The 21,665-nt window shown below is 51.9% G+C and overlaps 2 protein-coding genes across 6 annotated transcripts in view; one reads left to right on the top strand and one right to left on the bottom strand.

Annotated features, from left to right (window-relative positions):
* FYCO1 (FYVE and coiled-coil domain containing 1) overlaps positions 1-21,665 on the bottom strand; it is an 80,196-nt gene that overhangs the window by 12,136 nt on the left and 46,395 nt on the right. For 4 of the 5 annotated variants that reach the window (XM_018067079.1, XM_018067083.1, XM_018067080.1 and 1 more), the window contains exons 15-16: positions 9,216-9,311; positions 3,924-4,134 (exon numbers count right to left, since the gene is read on the bottom strand). In XM_018067079.1, coding sequence (XP_017922568.1) covers positions 3,924-4,134; positions 9,216-9,311 — 307 coding nt within the window. The remainder of the gene's footprint in view (positions 1-3,923; positions 4,135-9,215; positions 9,312-21,665) is intronic. The other variant, XM_018067084.1, reaches the window with a different exon arrangement.
* CXCR6 (C-X-C motif chemokine receptor 6) lies at positions 15,250-20,750 on the top strand. The gene is made up of 2 exons (XM_018067085.1): positions 15,250-15,457; positions 18,881-20,750. Exon 2 carries the CDS (start codon positions 18,902-18,904, stop codon positions 19,922-19,924), a length of 1,023 nt encoding a protein of 340 aa, XP_017922574.1. The 5' UTR covers positions 15,250-15,457; positions 18,881-18,901; the 3' UTR covers positions 19,925-20,750.

The raw sequence follows: 21,665 nt of genomic DNA, 5'->3' as shown, positions 1-21,665 counted from the left end.
GACCATAAGGAAGGCTGAGCGCCAAAGAATTGATGCTTTTGATCTGTGGTGCTGGAGAAGACTCTTCAGAGTCCCTTGGACAACAAGGAGATCTAACCAGTCAATCCTAAAGGAAATCAACCCTGAGTATTCATTGGAACGACTGAGGCTGAAGCTGAAGCTCCAACACTTTGGCCACATGATGTGAAGAGCCCACTCACTGGAGAAGACCCTGATGCTGGGAAAGACTGAGGGCAGGAGGAGAAGGGGTCAAAAGAGGATGAGATGGTTGGATGGCATCACTGACTTGAGTCTGAGCAAACTCCGGGAGATAGTGAAGAACAGAGAAGCGCGGCATGCTGTATGTAGTCCATGGGGTTGCAAAGAGTTAAACATGAGTGAGCAGCTGAACAACTGGTACCAAAGCCCATACAGCTGAGGTGACAGGGGATGACTGGGGTCCCGTGTAAACCTGAGCAAGACAGGTCTCTGCTGTGCGAGCTCTGGGGCCATCCCGCATCAGCCTCCCGTGCTTGGACAGCTGTGACCTGATTTATACCACCTATCTGCAAAACAGTCCAGTCGGTTGTACTGCTCTCTTGCGAAACTCCAGTGGCCTGGGGCCCTGGTACAGAGCCATGACTCTATGCTAAATGGAAAAAGCCAGTCACAAAAGGCCACATAATGCATGATTCCATTCACATGAAATGTCCGGCACAGGAAATCTGAAAGGACAGAAGGTAGGCTGGTGGTTGCTGGGAAGAGGTTGCGGAGTGACTGCAAATGGATACCGGGTTTCTTTTTGCTTTATGCAGTGATGAAAATGATCTAAAATTAGACAGTGGTGATGGTTATGCAATTCTGTGAATAAGACTAAGACAACTGAATTGCTAAGACAACTAATACTAAGATAACTGAGCATCTTAGATGGGTGAGTTACATGTTTGTATGTAAATTGTATCTCTTCAAAGTTATTTAAAAATAACAAGTCAAGCTCCCTGTCCCAGCTCCTCCCCTGACTCTCAACAGCCCCAGGCAGGCCTCTGGCTTCTCTAGGCAAAGAGACAGGCAGGGCCCGGATCTTGGTCCCTGACTCGCCCCAGGCTTCAGACCAGTTGTCGGCATACGGGTGGCCTCAGGTCCGTGATTTACTGCTTCTTTTGTCAAGCGCTTCCCAAACTCACCATCTCTCATCTCAGGGTCCAGGCCCGGCCTTGATGGAGGGGGGCCCTCTGGAGAGAGGGTGGTCCCGGGTGGGGCGTATCTGACGTGCCCTAGAGACGGGACTGGCCTGCCACGCTGTTCCCTCTGCCTGGACGCTTCTCCTGTAACCCGTGCCCCCTCCCACTCCTCCCAATAGCTTCTCTTGGTTTGGCCCAGGAGTCTCCTGGTCTGCTAATGCCCCCCAGGTTGGGTGAAGCGCCCTTCTTACTGCTGCCCCACCCCCCGCCCGGTGCCACCCCATCATGACAGTCACCACCTGGAATCACAGTTGTTTCTTTAATAGGGCCTCTCCCTGATGATCCTCTGAACTCCTCAAGGGCAGATCGCAGCATGGCCCTTCTCTCCTGATCCTCAGTGGGCCCTACAGAGCCCACTATGCCACGGAAGTTCAGTGAGTGGTTGTGAACTGAGTGCAAGGACCCAGCCCAGTTCCTGATGTCTGAGCCTCCGTCACCATGAAACCTAAGTGTGGCGAGGTGCACTATGTCCTCTGGTTCCCACAAGGTCCAGACAGGTCAGGGCATCACCCGGGGGAGTCCCCAGGCGAAACGCTAAAGAAGTGAGTCTGGACACAGACTCTCCAGACTAATGTCTGTCCAGGACCTCAGGCAGATGCAACAGCAAACCCACAGCGGGCTGGGGATGGCAGAGGAGCCCCGTGAGCACCCTCTCACTCACTGTCAGCTTCTTCTGCCCCCTGGCGACCACTGTGGGAAAGACAACGGCTGCCAAACCCTCCAGGCAACAAGGGAACCCAAGATGAGGACTCTGACTGAGCTCCTGAATCCTGGGAGGAACCAGCCAGGTCTTTCAGAGCCGTGGATTAGGCAGGTGAGTGACTGAGCAAGGGGACAGGTGTGGACACAGGATTTGTCTGCTCCCTCTCTCACCACGGACACCCACCTGTGTCTAACCTGGGCAGATGCAGTGCTTAGGTGCTCAGCGGGCCTTGGAAACATGAGGTGAACGGCAAAGGTGCTGGGGTGAGTGCAGCTGGGCAGTGCAGCTGTTTGTTAGAGCAGAGATGACAAGCCCACTGCTTAAGCTGCTCAACCAGCTAACTGTCCAGGCAGGCTGCTCTGGCATGGCTGAGCCTGTAACTGCTCTCCAACCACAGGCCCAGGACCTCCCAGGTGGATGTTCAGAACTGCTCAGGAAGGAAGGGGTCCCTACATGTGCGGTGAGGTCATGAGCCCATGAAAGGAAAAGAGGGGCAGGGCAGTTTTTAAATAAGAACGAGCATGAAACTCTGTTCAAGAAGACCAATTCAGGGGGCCAGATTTCAATTTTAGGCACGAATCTGAAGAGGAGAGATATGACGAAGCAATCTGAAATGAGCAGGTACCATAAGGACAGGGACGGCAGGAGAGCAAACCCAGAGGGACAGACGTCCCCCCCCCACCATGTCAAATAGCAGACGTGGATGCTGGAGCTGGAGCGGCAATCTGCACCCAGCGCTCCAGAGCCTGGCCCTCCTGGAACCCTGGGCCCTCCCCAGACCGCGACTCGAGCCCCTTAGGACACCCCAAGGACCACAGGCATGCGGGACTAGTGGATATCATCACAGAAACTTCACAGAAGGCTTCTTTCACACCACTTCGAATTGCTCCTCTCTAGCTTCATTCTAACCGACTCCAGTGTTAGAGGGAAGCCATTCTAACCGACTCCAGTGTCCAGGGAAGCCTGGAGAATCCCAGGGACAGGGGAGCCCGGTGGGCTGCCGTCTATGGGGTCGCACAGAGTTGGACACTACTGAAGCGACTTAGCAGCAGCTTCATTCTTAGAAAATGGAGACGTTGTACTAAAAGCCTGGGACGCAGCCTGAGCTGCAATCCAGCCTGTGTGTCTGTCCTCATTCCTTCCACTCCCAGTGATTCCAGTGGAACTTGAATGTCCACGCAAACCCGCTCTCCCTCCATCACCCCTCGCACCCTGCCTGCAGAGACTCAGGCGAGGAATTCAGACTCCGTGCCCCGCCCCACTCCAGCCCTCCAGGCCTATCTACTGTCCTGGGCTCTGCACTTCACCCCATCAGTTCTCCTCTGACTTCTTCCCCTTGATTGAGACCAGTGACTCTCAACCTTGGTGCCCACTGGGATCACCCAGAGATGCCTGGGTCCCCCGAGTGATTTTGATTTTGGGGTCTGGGTTATGGACTCAGAAGTGCATTTAAAAATGTTTCCTGGGTGTTTCTAAAGTGCAACCAAAATTGAGGACGATGGTCCCAGCCAGTCAATGTCACGTGCTTATTAGGATTTCTTAGTTTATGAACTGGTGTCTGCCACCAAGGTTCCCAACCCAACCACCCAACTGACACAAAGGCTAGGAGTCTCTTTTGACCTATCTGAAGTGAGACGCTGAATGCCCTAAGCTCAAAGCTGGAAGCAGAGATCTTGGCCACCACCTCCCGTGATTACTCACTCTTGCTCTCCACGACTCTGTTAAAATACGATCCTTAACCTGAGTCACACATCTGTATTCCTTTCAGTTTCATCTGCCGACCTATCCCAAGGTCCGTCTGCAGCTGACCCAGGAATGGCCTTCAGACGTTGGGAGACAGTTCTCAGGCCCTTCCGTCCCCACTGGACAAGCCCAGCTGCGTCGCCTGCTCTGCCTGACGCAGGCCGGTGAGCTTTTCCGCCCTGGTTTCCCTCCGTCCTTCTCAGAACAGTCCAGGGAAGGGCTGTCTGGGCATCCTGCTGGCAGGGAGCCGGCCTCACCTTACACTGATCCAGCGGCGTGTCCTCGGCCTCCTGGAAGACCACGCTGAAGGAGATACTCTTGGGGTCGGAGGAGAAGACCCAGCTGATGGTGAGGCCTGCCTCGGCCACGGTGATGGGGATGAGGCTGTAGGTACTGGATCTCACAAACAGCTCCCTGCTGCCCTCCCCGAAGTTGGTGATCTCTTCTACCGTGAGGGGTAATTTTATCCTGAAACATGAATGCAGAGAGGGGCTTAAACACAGCAGGGAAAGCGCTTGAGTCCACTGGCCACGTTGCCTGTAACTCAGAGGTGACCGGAGACAGCTAGAGGCTGCTGAAGGGCAGTCAAGCCTTTGGTCACCATAATTGCCAGGCTTAATCGTGGGAGAAACCCTGATGTGCAGCCCACGCCATCAGCTGTTTCCTGAGCACTTAACTATTAATAGATGCCTGGCATAGCTCGAGGCACTGGGGACACAGGAGTGAAAATTACAGACGACAATCCTTGTCTTCAAGGAGCTGGTGTGGTCCCTGCGAGCGGGCGGGAAGCGAGACGCCTGGGCCGCTCTGGGCCCCTCGAGGGCAGGAAGTGTGTGCCGAGGCCTCAGCTTGCACAGCTCTCCTGCGGCTGCCCTCTGCCCGGCGGTCCACTCTCTCTTTCTCCTTCCTTTCTTCGCTCCCTGGCTTTTACCTGTTCAGTACCTGCAGAATGCATACCCGTGGTCTGAAACTTCCTGTCCTTTCTGTCGGTGATCTCTCTTTTCAGCAGAAATCCGGGACCTGCCTTGAGATTTCAAGGGGGCACCCTGACGCGCACTTCTTAAACACAAATGCCCTAGGCTTGCTAATGCAGGGTAGGATGAGGGCCCTGGGGAGAGAGGCTTCTGGGGGCCGTGTCCCTATTCTCCCTCTCTTTAGCTGGATTAACAGCCAGTTCCAAAGGCTTAAAGGTCTGGGGACAGTGAGTCCCTTGGCTGGACAGAGGGCATGGTGCTGGTTCCTGCCACAGGGCTCAGCCTCAGGCTGCAGGCAGGGACGACCATGCCTGCCTCTGGCTGGTGTGAGAATTACGTCAGAGGATAAACTTGCCCGGAAGGGCAAAGTCTCCCTCATGAAGGGCCGTGCCCCCTGCGGCACTGCAAATCCAGAGGCAGCAGCTGAGTCAAGGCCACGAAGGTGGGGCCTCCAGAGAGGAGCTGCAGGTCGGGAGCCCGTGGCCTTGCTCTCCTTTCCTCTCTGCTCCTCAACCGTGAAAGGGTCGACTCTGCTCGCCAGCTTCAGGTTTGTTCTCATCTACACACGAGGAAGCTAAGATTCAAAAAGACTCGAAAGACTCTGCCTAGGTCCATACAGGTCTCAGCCAAAGCCACTGCCTTTCCACTATACCAGCCTGCCCTTTGTGAAGAAAAATACTACTGCTCCTTTAACACAGCGGTGGAAACCAAAATTCAGGGAGAGTGGGTAACTTGCCTAAGACTGCACAGGGGTGCAAGGGGTGGTGCTAAAGATTCCAAAGGTGTAGAGGTGGCTGGGAATACTGGCCAAGCTTTGCGGATGAGAAGACTAACTGATGATTAAAAATCCAAAATACTGTAAAAAACAGCTCTGATACAGCTCATTCACATGTGAAAAATTCAATTCCATGGACCATTTTTCCATGTGTTAAATTAGCTTTTTGGCTGATTATAGTTAAATGTAAAATTCTGAAAGAGATGGGAATATCAGACCACCTGTCCTGCCTCTTGAGAAATCTGTATGCAAGTCAGGAAGCAACAGTTAAAACTGGACATGGAACAACAGACTGGCTCCAAATAGGAAAAGGAGTATATCAAGGCTGTATTGCACTCATCTCACACGTTAGTAAAGTAATGCTCAAAATTCTCCAAGCCAGGCTTCAGGAATACGTGAACCGTGAACTTCCAGATGTTCAAGCTGGTTTTCGAAAAGGCAGAAGAACCAGAGATCAAATTGCCAACATCTGCTGGATCATCAAAAAAGCAAGAGAGTTCCAGAAAAACATCTATTTCTGCTTTATTGACTATGCCAAAGCCTTTGACTGTGCGGATCACAATAAACTCTGGAAAATTCTGAAAGAGATGGGAATACCAGACCACCTGACCTGCCTCTTGAGAAACCTATATGCAGGTCAGGAAGCAACAGTTAGAACTGGACATGGAACAACAGACTGGTTACAAATAGGAAAAGGACTACGTCAAGGCTGTATATTGTCACCTTGCTTAATTAACTTATATGCAGCGTACATCATGAAAAACGCTGGGCTGGAAGAAGTACAAGCTGGAATCAAGATTGCCGGAAGAAATATCAATAACCTCAGATATGCAGATGACACCACCCTTATGGCAGGCAGAAAGTGAAGAGGAACTAAAAAGCCTCTTGATGAAAGTGAAAGAGGGGAGTGAAAAAGTTGGCTTAAAGCTCAACATTCAGAAAACGAAGGTCATGGCATCTGGTCCCATCACTTCATGGGAAATAGATGGGGGAACAGTGGAAACAGTGACAGACTTTATTTTTGGGGCCTCCAAAATCACTGCAGATGGTGACTGCAGCCATGAAATTAAAAGACGCTTACTCCTTAGAAGAAAAGTTATGACCAACCTAGATAGCATATTGAAAAGCAGAGACATTACTTTGCCAACAAAGGTCCGTCTAGTCAAGGCTATGGTTTTCCCTGTGGTCATGTATGGATATGAGAGTTGGACTGTGAAGAAAGCTGAGCACCGAAGAATTGATGCTTTTGAACTGTGGTGCTGGAGAAGACTCTTGAGAGTCCCTTGGACTGCAAGGAGATCCAACCAGTCCATTCTGAAGGAGATCAGCCCTGGGATTTCTTTGGAGGGAATGATGCTGAAGCTGAAACTCCAGTACTTTGGACACCTCATGCAAAGAGTTAATTCATTGGAAAAGACTGTTGCTGGGAGGGATTGAGGGCAGGAGGAGAAGGGGACGACAGAGGATGAGATGGCTGGATGGCATCACTGACCCGATGGACTGAGTCTGAGTGAACTCCGGGGGTTGGTGATGGACAGGGAGGCCTGACATGCTGCGATTCATGGTCGCAAAGAGTCGGACATGATTGAGCGAATGAACTGAACTGAACTGAACTGAAGGCTGTATATTGTCACCCTGCTTATTTAACTTATATGCAGACCACATCATGAGAAAGCACAAGCTAGAATCAAGATTGCTGGGAGAGATATCAATAACCTCAGATATGCAGATGACACCACCCTTATGGCAGAAAGTGAAGAACTAAAGAGCCTCTTGATGAAAGTGAAAGAGGAGAGTGAAAAAGTTGGCTTAAAGCTCAACATTCAGAAAACGAAGATCATGGCATCTGGTCCCATCACTTCACGGCAAATAGATGGAGAAACTGTGGAAACAGTGACAGTCTTTATTTTTCTGGGCTCCAAAATCACTGCAGATGGTGACTGCAGCCATGAAGTTAAAAGACGCTTACTCCTTGGAAGAAAAGTTATAACCACCCTAGACACCATATTAAAAAGCAGAGACATTACTTGCCAACAAAGGTCCATCTAGTCAAAGCTATGGTTTTTCTAGTAGTCATGTATCGATCTGAGAGTTGGACTATGAAGAAGGCTGAGTGCCAAAGAATTGATGTTTTTGAACTGTGGTGTTGGAGAAGACTCTTGAGAGTCCCTTGGACTGCAAGGAGATCCAACCAGTCCATTCTGAAGGAGATCAGTCCTGAATATTCATTGGGAGGACTGATGCTGAAGCTAAAACTCCAGTACTTTGGCCACCTGATGTGAAGAGCTGACTCATCTGAAAAGACCCTGATGCTGGGAAAGATTGAGGGCAGGAGGAGAAGGGGACGATAGAGGATGAGATGGTTGGATGGCATCACTGACTCAATGGGCATGAATTTGAGTAGACTCCAGGAGTTGCTGATGGGACAGGGAGGCCTGGCGTGCTGCAGTCTGTGGGGTCTCAGCGTCAGACACAATTGAGCGACTGAACTGAACTGAACTGAACTGATTGTAAAAAAAAAAAGGTCTTGTCCAATATGAACAGTTTTCAAGAATTGGAGAGTAGGCAGAGGCGTCTATTGTGGAAAAGGTCTCATAAGCTGGAGATCGTGTTGCACCACTCACTCTGACAGGATGCCCCACCGATGCTAGGTCATTTCATTATTTTATGTTCCAGAATTCTGCCCTTTCACCCAGTGACCTGGATTGTGCCCTTAATCTTTTTTCAGTTTCTACACCTCAACTGCTCAGTGAGAGGACAATACTCAGTCTCGCTAAGGGAGATGCTAATGAGAAGATAGTTAGGGTTTGCCATCTCTGCTCAAATGTAATCTTAAAAAAGTCTGTTGTTTACAGTACTCACATTACAAACGTAAATTCTACTGGTCTCCCTACTTCGGTCCCTGCAGAGTCATTCTTCACATGGCAACCAGAGTGACTCTGTTTCTAATGTAAGTTAGGTCAAGTCATACTTCTAACCAAAATCTAATTTAAAGCTCCTAGTTCCCTCAGATTAAAAGTCCTTACGATGGCCCAGAAGGCCTGGTGCGACGTGGGTCCTGTCTCCTCCTCATCCAGTCTCCTGCTTTCTGCTCCAGCCACACTGGCCCTTCCTGGATTCCTTGAATATACACCAGACACCATCCTGCCCCAGGGTCTGTGCACCGACTGTTCCCTCCGCCTGAATGGTGTTCCCTCACATTTCTGCATGGCAACTCCTTCAAGTCTTACCTTCTTAGTGTTTTCTATTTAAAATTATCTTTTCTTTTCCACAGTAAGCACCACCTTGTAACATACACAGGGCACAGAAGTGCAGGGAGAATGGCTACAAGAGGGCAGGGAAGCCTTCCAGGGTGATGGGACTGTTCTATATCTACACTCTGGACCCATGGAGGGGACAGTTATTTTTCTTTTCTGGATCAAGGTTTCCGCTTTGGCAGAACAGGGAGTGGAGCTGGCTGGGCACGGGGGCCTGAGACTGCATAAGCCTCTGGCCCAGCAGGACGTGTGGGCTGCCAGACAATCAGTGACTACACCGTATCATCTGTCTAAATCCAAGCACTGTGCACTATAAACGGGAAATCTTACTGTATAAAAATCTTAACAAAAAAACGAAGAAGAAAGGGAAAAAGAAAAAGCAGCACACGCCCGAAAGCCACTGTGGGTGCCCAGTCCGAGCACAGGGGTGTCTTCTGAGGGGCGTGGAAAGGCCAGGCCTCCTCTGGCGCTCCTCCTCTCCTCCCCAGTTGTGACCTCCAGCCCCCGGCACCCCAGCAAGGCCAGCTAGGGCCCACGACTTACATCAGTTCTCCCGACTTCAGCAAGCAGATTTCAGAATCCTGCCCCACGGGCATGTCTTCAGCATCCTCAGGGGTGAGCGAGGTGGACGTGGTGTCCCTGAAATGTCACAAACACAGCCAGCTAGCTGTCAGCACATAGGCCCACAGTCTTGCTGGAGTCTAGTAGCCATGCCCAGAACACACAGGGAGCCCTTCCGATCACGGACGCCGGGACAGAGCCCACAGACCCTGTGTCTGGGGAGCCACGGGGGCCAGGCTAGGGTGGGCAGGACGGTGAGGTGCGGGGGGACAGCAGGGCCGCAGTGATCTCCCCAGTGTCTGCCTGGCACAAATGGGCTGCCCTCCTCTCCCACGCCAGCAGAGTTACAGCTGTGGGGCGAGTGCCCAGCACCACGGATGCCAACTTCACAGCGCCTATCCCTGACTCCACGAGCCTGCTCTGGGCCTTCCCCGAGGAACACGGACAGGGTGAAGGGGCAGGAAGTCGCGCGGGCCGAGAGGGAGGCAGTGGAGGCCCCCTCGTATAAGGGGGCAGACCCCAGCCACATCTCTTCCCTCCCATCATGGTCTGCTGTCCAGAGAACCAGCTGCTGGAGCTGCCCGGCAGGAAAGCGGTTCCCAAAGTGTGCTCTGTGGAACACCAGTGCCTGGGGAGGGGAACCCCATACTCTTTCTCCAAAACTCAAGGCATCTTTACACAGTAAATTCAAGGCTCTGAAATGCCCTGCAGTAAAGGAAACTCCTAAATTTTAAATTTAGTGTGCCCACAGAACGTTTTTAAACCCTACTGAGTTGCCGCTCCTTGGCGCGTACTGTCTAAGATGTCAGTGGCCACAGGTCACGGACGGGGACACCGAGGCCTCACTGGCGCTCACGCGGCTCTGGGGGCAGGAATGTCTGTGCAACACACAGTGCACTGTAGTAACCACGACACACCGGGAGCCTGGGAGGGGTGCCCGGTGCCTCCCCCAGGGGCCGACACACACGGCAGCCGCCGCCTGCTCCCACCCTCCGCGCCTGCACCGCATACTCATCCCCACCCCCGTCACAGCCCCGGTCACGCTGGGCCTTGCCCATCTGCAGGGGTCTCATCTCCCCCTGGCCCACAAGATCTTGCAAACAGGGGCTGCCACGGGACTGTCCCTGCGCCAAAGGACAGGCCACGGCCGTCTGCAGGAATCAAAGCACATCCATGACACTTGCAAAGAAATACACGTGGGGGAGTGAATCGTCAGTGTGTAAATTCAGGATGAGAGCACAGAAGAAAAACTGACGAAGTCAAGAGAAGAATCAGGGACAGATCCCGAAGAAGGAAGTCTCCGAGTGGCTCACGGGGTGGCGGGCACTGGGTTGGCAGAGCCACACCTGAGGCCAACCCGCAGCCCCTTCACCTCGAACAAGATCCTCTCACATGAAGCAGACTGAAGCCTGCCAGCTTACACAGCCTCTCTCTCTGGAGGACAGCCCGGCACAAGAGGGGCCTCTCCTCTCAGGAGACCTCTGCACAAGAGACCTGGCTTCCTTCAGACAGCTGAACGCCACACCTGCCCCCCACAAGGCTGGGCCGCTGCTCGCCCCACTATACGGCCCCAACTCCCCTCCCCGCTCCTGTCTACTGCTGGGGGGCTGAGCCCACTGACTGCGGCAGGCTGCCCAGGGCGCTGCTGTGAGGGTGCAGGTGATGGCTGGCATGGAGGGGGCCTCCAGGGCTCCCGAGATAATCAGACAGCCACTAGCGCCCAGGTGTCTAGCCAGGGATGTTTGTGCCGTCTCCATCAACCCATGATAGGTGGGAGAGCCTGTCCGCAGACACCCTGCCCTCGGGTCTGAGTGCCCTGAGGTCCAAGCAGTGGGCGCCCTCTGGCTGGGGCGAGGAGTGGATCCAGAGGGAGTATGGCTTGTGTGTGTGTGTGAGAGAGGGGGGCACGCAGGTGGAAGGGGTAGGCATCACTCAAGGCGGTTCCAGTCTTGGCTTTATGACCCACTCTGACACTGGGTGAGCCACTTCCTTCTCCATGTTTTCCTCTCTAAAAGGGAGGAGCTAGAACCAGCTGGACCCCAGTTCTGCCGGCCTACAAAGGCTGTAAGTTTCAAAGGACTTGGAGAAGGCATTCCACTGGCCGGGAGGAGCCGGGCTCGACCTGGCGGGCACTGTTTCCAGGGAAGGAGCAGCAAGAACATGTCCTGAAGTGTCTGCTGCCACCGAGGGCAAACCTGTCACTCCTTTTCCTCCTCGGCCCAGCCCACCTCTGACCTCCTCCCTGTCCAACACCTCCTTCCTGTTCACCCTTCAACCACTGGCTTCCAGATTCCCACGCTGCCATCACAGAATGTTAGTGCAAGAAGCAGCTCTAAGAATCATCCAGTCCAACTTCCACTTAATAGCTGGGGAAGCAGAGGGACAGGGGAGAGGAGCTGGGAGTCCCAGCGCCAGTCAGCCTGTCTCGTTTCATTTGCTCTCCACCTTGTCCAAAGTGAAGCACCATAAATGAGAGATAAATAACATGCAAAATGAACGCCGAAAACTGTCGTTCACTCTCTCAGTTTTCCTGCATTAAGAATAAGACATCAGAGGACCTCCCCAAGGGGCTAAGACTTCACCTTCTGATGCAGGAGGCACGGGTTCAACCCCTAATTGGGGAACTAAGATCCCACATGCCATGTAATAATGGTGCTAGAAAAAAATCTGAATACCCCAATGCAAAAGGGCAGTGTCAACAACTGATCATACTCTGCACCACATACAAGAGATTAACTCAGAAATGGATCACAGACCTAAATGTAAAAACGAGAAAATAATGTTTAAAATAGAAAAAGCCAAACGATTAAAAAAATAATAATAAGTGAATAAATAAAAGACGCCGGGACTTCCCCGGTGGTCCAGCGGTAGCGACTCTCTGCCCCCACTGCAGGAGGCACAGGTTCAGTCCCTGGTTGGGGAACTAAGATCCCACAAGCCGTGGGGTGCGATTAAAAAAAAAGTCTTCATCTATTATTTCTCCTCCTCCTCCATCTCCTCACCTCTCTGACCATCATGACACAGACAACCTGATTACTTGCATGTATTACCAGAGTAGGTCCCATGACCCTTACCAGTCCTGGCTGAGGCCCCGTGTCGGGGGGCTCTGTGACGGGCGGGGGTGGGGTGGGTGGGGGAGGGGGGAGTGTGCATGGGTGGGTGATGCAGTCTCAAAGGCGATGATTAGAGGCACAGACTTTCCTTTCAATGGCTCTTCAAACTGTGGGTTACAACCCAATCAGTGAGTTGTGAATCAGCTGAGTAAGTTATGATGCATATTAAAAATAAAATAGAAAATGTCAACACATTTTTGCATCACACTGCATGTAGTAAGGATAAGCATTATTGTTTTTAAGAGGCTCTGGTTTGACTTTATGTCTACACAGATACACACCTGGGTAGTCATGTAAATTTCTGCCTGTGGGACGCAGCAGAAAATGTTCAAGCAACTCTGCTGGAAGATATCAAGAGATTTTGACGTTTGAGAAGGACAGGGAACAAATGCAAGGCCACTAGGGGGCACCCTCTCTCCTTTTGTTGCCACTGAGATGTTTCAGAAAAGCTCACTGTCCACAGGTGACTTTCCTCCTCCCCTTGCTCTGGCCGTGGGAACCAACTACTAGCTATGGTGGCCTCTTGTGGCTGATGGCACATCACCCCATCCTGTCCATCTGGTTTCCACCCCTGAGCCTGCGGTCAGTCGAGAGGAACCTGTACTTAGGCACGTGTATCTGTCACCTTGCCCTCTTAGGGGTGGTCATCTTGGCCACCCCTGCCACATTTGGCCTGGGCACCTGCCTTGCACACAGCCAACGTGGTTTCTGTCCCTAATGTCCTCAAGGACGTGAGCAAGGCTCACTCCACTTCAGAAGCAAGCAAGAATGAACTGGTGACCACAGGCAAAGATGCTGAGGAAGTCTCCAGCAAGGTGGTCCAGGGTCCACGCCTGCCTGGACAAGGGGTCACAGTGGGGCTCTGTCCAGCTCAGTATCTGCAGCTGGAATCTACAGTATTCTCCTGTCATAAATCAGAACGCCTCAACAACTTGCTTCTTTAACTTCCATCCTGCCAATTGCCCGAGGAGCAGACTCCTGGCGGCTCAGGTTGTCTGAGGAAGGCATGGAGCCTAGAGAGCCTCCTGGCCTGTCTGTCCTGCTGACAGCCTTCTTCAGGGGGCCCCACCTGCCCCTCCGCCAGGCCAGGCCAGCAGTTAGGAATGCTGCTCTGCCTGTTACCCGGGGCCTCCTGTGAACTGGAGAGGTCTCTGCTTTACAACTGCTCTGCCCAGTAGAGTACAGTGCAGTACCACTGGCCTCATGTGGCCGCTTAAATTTATCAGAATTAAAACAAAACTCAAAGCCTGGCTCCATGGTTTCAGTGGCCACACTCCAAGTGCCTGATACCTACACTTGCCTGTTGGTCACGCGGCCACAGGGCACGCCCAGCATTCCAGAAGGCTCTGCTGAACAGCTCGGGTCTAGGAGGAGAGGCTAAGCCACACGGTGGGCCACATTCACTGCAGGGCTTGGGCACATCTTTTTATTTGACTTTTAAATTCTTACCAGTTTTTCTTTTGGTTTTGGCTTCCTTTTTGCTGAAAAACCAAGTGAAGAAGGGCGCTTCTGGTTTTGATGTCTGATTACTTGGTAAATATGCAGACCCACATCCCTGTCCTCACCACTGACCCGCCGCCTGCTGCCCTCTGGGTAGGCTGCTTTTCTGAGGGTCTTTCCACTCATCTTCCACAGCCCCCACCACCCACCACCGCCTGGCAGTTACTCCTCTCCCAGCAGCCACTGCCCCATCCCTGGTCCCAGAGCTGCAGCCGGAACCAGGGCTCTGGCTCCAGAGTGTCAGGCGTTCAGAAAAAGGGAATGGGTCAAGAGTCTGACACCAAGAGAGCCTGCGGTGGGCACAGCTGCCACGGCCCTTTTATTCTTCCCTGATTCTACTCAAGAACTGTTTGCATGATCTGGGGGAAAACCCAAGACATATGATTGGGTATTTGCCGTCAAGAACTTCACTTTTGTTTCAAAGACAAGCAACCGACACTCCAAATTGGAAGACAACAGAAATAAAATTCTGGCCCTCAAACTGGGGAGGGGGGGCTCTGACTTAGTTGTGAGTTTGAACTCTCCACTGGAGAATGCTTATGACAAGTAGAGTCTCGCTCTCTCTGAGATACATAGCTCTCCTCCCTCCCAGGCATGGGCGCGGTCACAGAGGGCACCGGGCTGCTTCTCCCCAGGGAGGATGTGCTGAGGGGGACAAGCACTGCCAAGTCAGTGTGTCTGACCAGGTTCAGGCCCTTCCGTCATCACCCCGTGAACTGGGCCTAAGTGACACGGTTGGCTTGTCGCTGGGAGGAACTCATCTCTCAAAGCTCAAAGACTCCAAAATGTGGGGCTGGCTCCCTGTGAAGGGATGTCTTGTTGAGAGAGACAGGTCCTTCAGGATTTGGTTCAGCCTGTTCACTAGTGACCCTAGCTGTGAGAAGCAGGGCGGTGAGCACCACCTGAGTGGAGTGGGTTTAGGAGGCAGGGTGACATCAGGCCCTCTGGCAGACCCATCTCTAGAAGCCATCTGGCCCACTGGCCTGGTGATGATAGACACCTGGCCTTGCATCCTGGCAATGGCAGTTACTGGCTGTGAGTCCATGAGGGTTGTTCTCTGGCTATGGTCCTCCGGATTCCCATCTATAAAATGGGATAATACCTACTTGCACGGTTGCTATAGGGATCAGGGCTGTCATGTATGTTGGAGGTGTACACACATAGAACCCAGGCCATAGCATCAACTTTGCACTGGTCCAGACCCAAACTGCTCCAAAGGAACATACGACTAGTGGATGAAATAATTTTAGGGTATAAATGCCACCATCTTCAGTGGACTACCAGTGCCAGACCTGTGCATGGCTCCCCTTTGGTTTACAAATTAAAACCCTCTCAGATCCTGGTAAAAGGGTAAGACCCCAGCCAGGATGTGGGGGTTGTGCAGCATCGGAGCCACTGCTTTGTCTCTCGGACCCCCAAATTACACGGGTGCGGGCTGGGTCATGTGGATTCTGACCTGCAAGATGGGGAAGGGCTGGGTCTCCTAACATCACCAACTGAGAACTCTTCACAATCACTCAACGGAAACCCGGACCACATCAGAGACAAAGGCAGACCGTCGTGCTGTGAGCAACCTCGTCTGGTTAACAAACTGAAAGAGCAGCTCTACCGGTGAGTCATTTATCTTTTCTTTATAGTTAAAAGAGGGGCTAACCCCACGTTTTGGGGGGGATTCTCAGAGTCCTGCTGCAGCGTGGTACAGTCAAGTGCCTGGGTTTTCCAGCTCAACTGCTCTTGGCTCAAACTCCAACTCAGCCACTTGCTGCCAGAGGGCTAGAGTAGAGGACCGTGACTTAATCTGTTTCTGTAATACGACGCTGGTAACATGATGTGCCTACAGTGTGGGAGACCTGGGTTCAATCCCTGGGTCGGGAAGATCCTCTGGAGAAGGAAATGGCTACCCACCCCAGTACTCTTGCCTGGAGCATCCTGTGGATGGAGGGGCCTGGTAGGCTACAGTCCAGGGGGTCACAAAGAGTCGGACACAACTGAGAGACTAAACTAAAAAACTAAACATGCTGCTGATAGGAATGGCAGAATCACACCTTCCCTAGAAGATAAGGAGACGCTAGCTACCCGTGTTTGTTCACTGACTAATCTCTTTTTCCCCTTTTTTTTTCGTTTCTTTTCCATTTTATAGGACCGTTGTTATCTTAGCTCATGGTTTACTTTCTTTTCTCCATGTACATCAATACACAACTGTAATAGCTTTTGAAAATACAGAAAATTTTAAATGAGGAAGGGAAATAAGTCACTACTAATTCTACCAGTCAGGGGTGAACTGCTGATAAAATGTAATTTCTGTTTGTTTTAAGAAAATTTTTGTCCAAACCATAGAGCTTATCGTAGGTTCTTAAACAAGGCCCATAGAGCATGGAACAGGGGGGTTTAGAGTTCATGAATCCCTGCAATTGCAGGCATGTATGTACATCATCACTGAGGGAAACGACGTGCAGCTTTTAGGAGACTCTCAAAGCGGTTTCTGATCAAAGCACGTTGAGATCATCATCAATTTCACAAGCACTTTGTCCTCTACTCGCTGTAACAGTAACAGCCAAATAGTATTTTGCATATCTACTTTGTGCTTACATTGTTTTGAGCAATTTAAATGTATTTTTTGGGGGGCAGAAATTGGGAGACTGGGATTGACATATACACACTCCTATATAGCTGTATAGCACATGGAATTCTACTCAATACCCTGTAATGGCCTATATGGGGAAAGAATCTAGAAAAAAAGAGTAGACATTCGTACATGCATAACTCACTCACTTTGCTGTACAGCTGAATCTAACCCCACACAGTGAATCAACTATGCGCCAATAAAAACAATGTTTAACACACTGTATTTCCCAAAGTCAAGGGTGCTTCCTAAATGTTTCAATCATATTCTATTTTATGCCTAGATTATATTTTCTTTATTTATTATCACATATTTACTATTTCCAAAGTTGGATATATTATTATTTTTAAAATTTTCACAAATCAACCTAGGACTTTGGTTAGAGAAAATAAAGAAATGAGTACTCTTAACATTTCTAGAAGGGAAAGTAATTTTTAATACTCCATCTGCACATAACTGTGCATTCCCAACCTGTTAAATACGGTCTAAACTTACCAACTGTTACAAATGAATTTGCATGGGTCCTCTGAGGCAACCGCAATGCCAGTGTAACGCATCTTTTACAGGGAAGAGGGAGTCAAGCGATAACGGAGACGTGACGTTACTTTCAGTGTCATGTTCTAACTGATTAATGTTTCCGCCCCCATGTGAAGCAGTGACACAGACTCATGATCGTTGGACCCAACTTAACCTACAGCCCAGGGACGGCGGGGCACAATGCCGCCGGGCTGGCCTTTCACTCTTAGAGCCAACGGTTTGTGGTCCAGGAGGAGGGACTTAGCACTAAGCAGTCCTAGCCCAAAGGCAAGGTCCTTTCTGCTGCTTTGACCCCATGAACAACCAAGGTGGCAGCACGAAGGTGGACATCCCTTCTAGTCAGGACCCAGCATGGGGAGAAGTCGAGTCTCTGGAGGCCAAAAGGAGAAATCACCTCTCTTGCACCCTCTTCTCTGGCCGGTTGATATTCTGCCTTTGCTGGACGAAGGCCTGTTCTTCTCAAAGCTCATCTCCTTGAGGTGCCAGTGGGTTATGACACAAGTCCCTGCAGGAGCCCCTGGGTGCTCAGTGTCTGCGGGTCACTGACCTGCAGGGGACCGACCTGACCCCCCAAGGCTGATGCTGCCAAAGCTGCCCCTGCTCCCGCACCAGACTACGTCACCCCTGGGGCTGGTCCGTGGTCCCCAGCGGGGTCCCAGGGCCCAGAGCAGGGTCCCAGGTGGTGATTATCTTGAAGGGCTAGGACCCCCAGGCAAGACAGACAGCTATTTGGTCTCTGCTATAAGCAGCCCCACTCCAAGGCTGGCCATCGGCCCTGTTTGTGGCTGCCCATCCCCCTGACATCCCATTTCCATCAGCTCTTCTGTTTGTTAAAGGAGACCCCTCAGCCCTACACAGTTGGTTATAAAAGCAAGAGTAATGTTCCCTTCTCAGGTAATCTACCCTGAAGAGATTCCTAGAGATCAAAGGGGCCCTGAGGGTGAAATATCATACACAGACAAGCAAGGGGAAGGCTGGGGTTGGGGGTGAGGAGAACCACCCAGTTCCCTGGGCAGGAAGCCACTCAGCCAAAGCACTGGGCAGCCTGGCTGTTCCCCGACCTGTCTCCCCATCACAGGAAGATGAGGCAGGATGAACAGGCCACCTGGGGCAGAAAGGACCAAACTCCTCTTGCTTTCCAGGCCCATCAAGGTGGACCCCCCTCTAAGGGGGATATTGCCATACCTTCACAATTCCAGGTCCAGGGGTCAGCCTCACAAAACATGGGGCACAGGCTGGGTGGGTACCTGCTGTGAGGCCCAGGCAGATGAAGACAGCCTCCCCACTGAAGACCAGCGCAGTCCTTCCAAAAGGACACGGTCCCCATTTCACCATGTGATGACCTCTACTACCAAGGCCATTCAGCACAGGATTTTCTGGAATGTGGGTGGGGTCCTAAGAGCTTTACCGCAAGTTAAACTGCTGAGCAGTTTCCTCTCAGAACAGGCTGTCCCCAGTATCCTGGGCTGTTACCCAGCAGAACAGTGGGAACGTTTAGAAGCTGACTATTCGCCCCCAACATGTGGGCAGCAGGGCAGTGGGAAGACAGGAGGGGGCTTCCTAGGGGGCACTAGTGGTAAAGAGCCCGTCCGCTAATGCAGGAGACTTGAGAGATGCAGGTTCGATCCCCAGGTGGGGAAGATCCCCTGGAGAAGGAAATGGCAACCCACTCGAGTATTCTTGCCTAGAGAATCCCACGGACAGAGGCGCCTGGTGGGCTACAGTCCACAGGGTTGCAGTGTCGGACATGACCGAAGTGACTTAGCATACATACACGCACATCTGCCCCCTGAATGTGGGCAGTGGGACAGTGGGAGGACAGGAGGGGTCACCCTCAACCCAAATGGATGTAATTCCTGTGGTCTGTCTCCCAGGGGTCCAGCAGAACAGACGACATGGCTGAGTATAACTACGAAGACCTCGGGTTCTTCAACAGTTCCAACGACAGCAGCCAGGGGCACCAAGACTTCATGCAGTTCAGCAAGTTCTTCCTGCCGTGCATGTACGTGGTGGTGTTCACCTGCGGCCTGGTGGGAAACTCCTTGGTGCTGGTCATCTACGTCTTCTACCAGAAGCTGAAGAGCCTGACGGATGTGTTCCTGATGAACCTGCCCCTGGCTGACCTGGTGTTCGTCTGCACTCTGCCCTTCTGGGCCTACGCAGGCATCCACGAGTGGGTCTTTGGCAGCGTCATGTGCAAAGCCCTGCTGGGCATCTACACGCTGAACTTCTACACGTCCATGCTCATCCTCACCTGCATCACCGTGGACCGCTTCGTCGCGGTGGTGCGGGCCACCAAGGCCTACAACCAGCAGGCCAAGCGCATGGCCTGGGGTAAGGCCATCTGCTCGTCCATCTGGGTGGTTTCCCTGCTGGTTTCCTTGCCGCAGATCATCTACGGCAATGTCCTTTACCACGACCGGCCCTTCTGCGGCTATCACGAGGCGATTTCCTCCATGGTGCTGGCCATCCAGATGACCCTGGGGTTCTTCCTGCCACTGCTTGCCATGGTCATCTGCTACTCCGTCATCATCAAGACCCTGCTTCAGGCTCGAGGCTTCCGGAAGCACAAGTCTCTGAAGATCATCTTCCTGGTGGTGGCGGTGTTCCTGCTGACCCAGACGCCCTTCAACCTCGTGAAGCTTATCCGCAGCACGAGCTGGGAGTACCACACCATGACCAGCTTCCACTATGCCATCGCGGTGACAGAGGCCATTGCCTACCTGCGTGCCTGCCTTAATCCTGTGCTCTATGCCTTTGTTGGCCTCAAGTTTCGGAAGAATTTCTGGAAGCTCATGAAAGACGCAGGCTGCCTCCCTTACCTGGGTGTCTCAGGCCAACACACGTGTTCGGAGGACACTTCCAGGAGTGCTTCAGCCTCTCACAACGTGGAGGCCACCAGCATGTTCCACCTGTAGGGCTCGGGGAGGCTCCTGGATGTCACAGGAGCACAGCTGTGTCTTCTGGATGAGGCAGGCTTTGTGTATAGCGTGCACGTTCTCACAGAGAGGTTACCCAACGCCGCAGCTGGGGGGGCTGCTGCTTCTCAGGCATGAACAGATCTGCTTTTTCACAGCCTAGCCTAAGCTCAAAGGGGAGTCTGAAAGCTGCACGGGCTTTCCATCCTCCACCCCAACAATACTGATGCCAGGAAATGACATGTGATTCTCAAGACCCCAGGTTCTCCTTCACTGAGAATGGGACTGGGACAGAGCTGAAGAGGGGGGCATGGCTAACAAAGGTCTTGAAGGCAGGTAAGAGTCTGGGTTTCCAAGTTCTGAAAACTTTTCTGATGGCTGGTAAGCAGGGGACATTAGAGCAGCCATGAAAACCAACGCTGATCTTGGCGTCTTAGACCTTCATCACCAGGTGCTGACAGAAATGAGCTCAGGTTCTGTCACATCTTTGGGGTTTCGTTTTTATAGAGATAGATGGTTAATCCTGCTATCTTTGCTTGATCCTGGAAGGACTAGCACCGGGAAACATGAATGGGCCGAAGCAAAACAGGGTCTGCTGAAGATTCCAGTGGGCCACAGAAGGCTAGAAAAATGCGCAAAGCTGGGTGAAGACTGTCAGGAGTCTAAGCAGCACTTCTGAACTGGATCCTCAGTGGGTTTGCTCTTAAAATCTGAATTATTCAATGCGTCACATACAAATCATGTATAAATGTATATGTTATACACACACATGCATATCAAATAGCACATGATTTTTATGACTGAGAAATAAAACTTTTAAAATGTCTCCAAACTACTTTTACTCTCAGGCACATTCTACCTTAATGCGGTATTCCTGAATAAAACAAAGGTGATCACTCGTGGGCCCAGACCACAGGAAATAAGTTTACGACTATCAACTTTGAGGGCACTGCTCTATCGATACACCAATGGTAACAAGCCAGCTTCTTCACTGTGGCTTCTAACCTCCTGCCCAGCGTGAGAGGAGCCTCTGCAGTGCGGTCACGGGATGAGACAGAGTTTTAAATGTCAGCCACTTGTTTGTGTGTTTATTGTACCCCAGCACCTGCTCAACAGGCTTAAAGTGGCCTTTTTGGCTCACATGTTGCAAAACCACTCACTGAAACATGGAGAATACTTTGAGGACAGCTAGAGAGAGCCCTTGGGGAGGGGGTCAGAACAGGCTGAACAGTGAGGTTTTGAGGCCTGGGCAGACCTGAGTCACAGGCTGGTAAGACCAGCTGCATGCTGCTCCTTCACTTCAGTGGTGTCCGACTCCTTGCAACCCCATGGACCAGAGCCCGCCAGGCTCCTCTGTCCATGGGAAGCTCCCGCAAGAATACTAGAGGGGGTTACTATGCCTTCCTCCGGGAGATCTTCCTGACCCAATGATCGAACCTGTGTCTCCTGCATTGACGGGTAGATTCAATTCTTTACCACTGAGCCACTGGGTTAAGACCAGTTGGTAATGTCTTAGCCACTTCCACTTTGGAGCAGCGTGTTCCGTAACAGTGTCGCCTCTTAGGCCGGCATGCGGAGGGCTGGAGAGGACACACACCAAACACTTAGCACCCTTTGCATTTGTGGGAGGAGGGGCCCCCAAACGGTGGCAGTGCATTGGTGAGGCGTGGGAGGGGGGCTTCGTGCCTTGCAGAGGTGCAGGGCATGGCCCAGCTGTGTAAAGGCTTGGCCTACAGCGCCC

Source organism: Capra hircus, chromosome 22, assembly GCF_001704415.2.
Source record: "Capra hircus breed San Clemente chromosome 22, ASM170441v1, whole genome shotgun sequence".
NCBI lineage: Eukaryota > Metazoa > Chordata > Mammalia > Artiodactyla > Bovidae > Capra > Capra hircus.
Note: the sequence above shows the minus strand (reverse complement) of the source record. Positions and strands in the feature narration are given on the sequence as shown.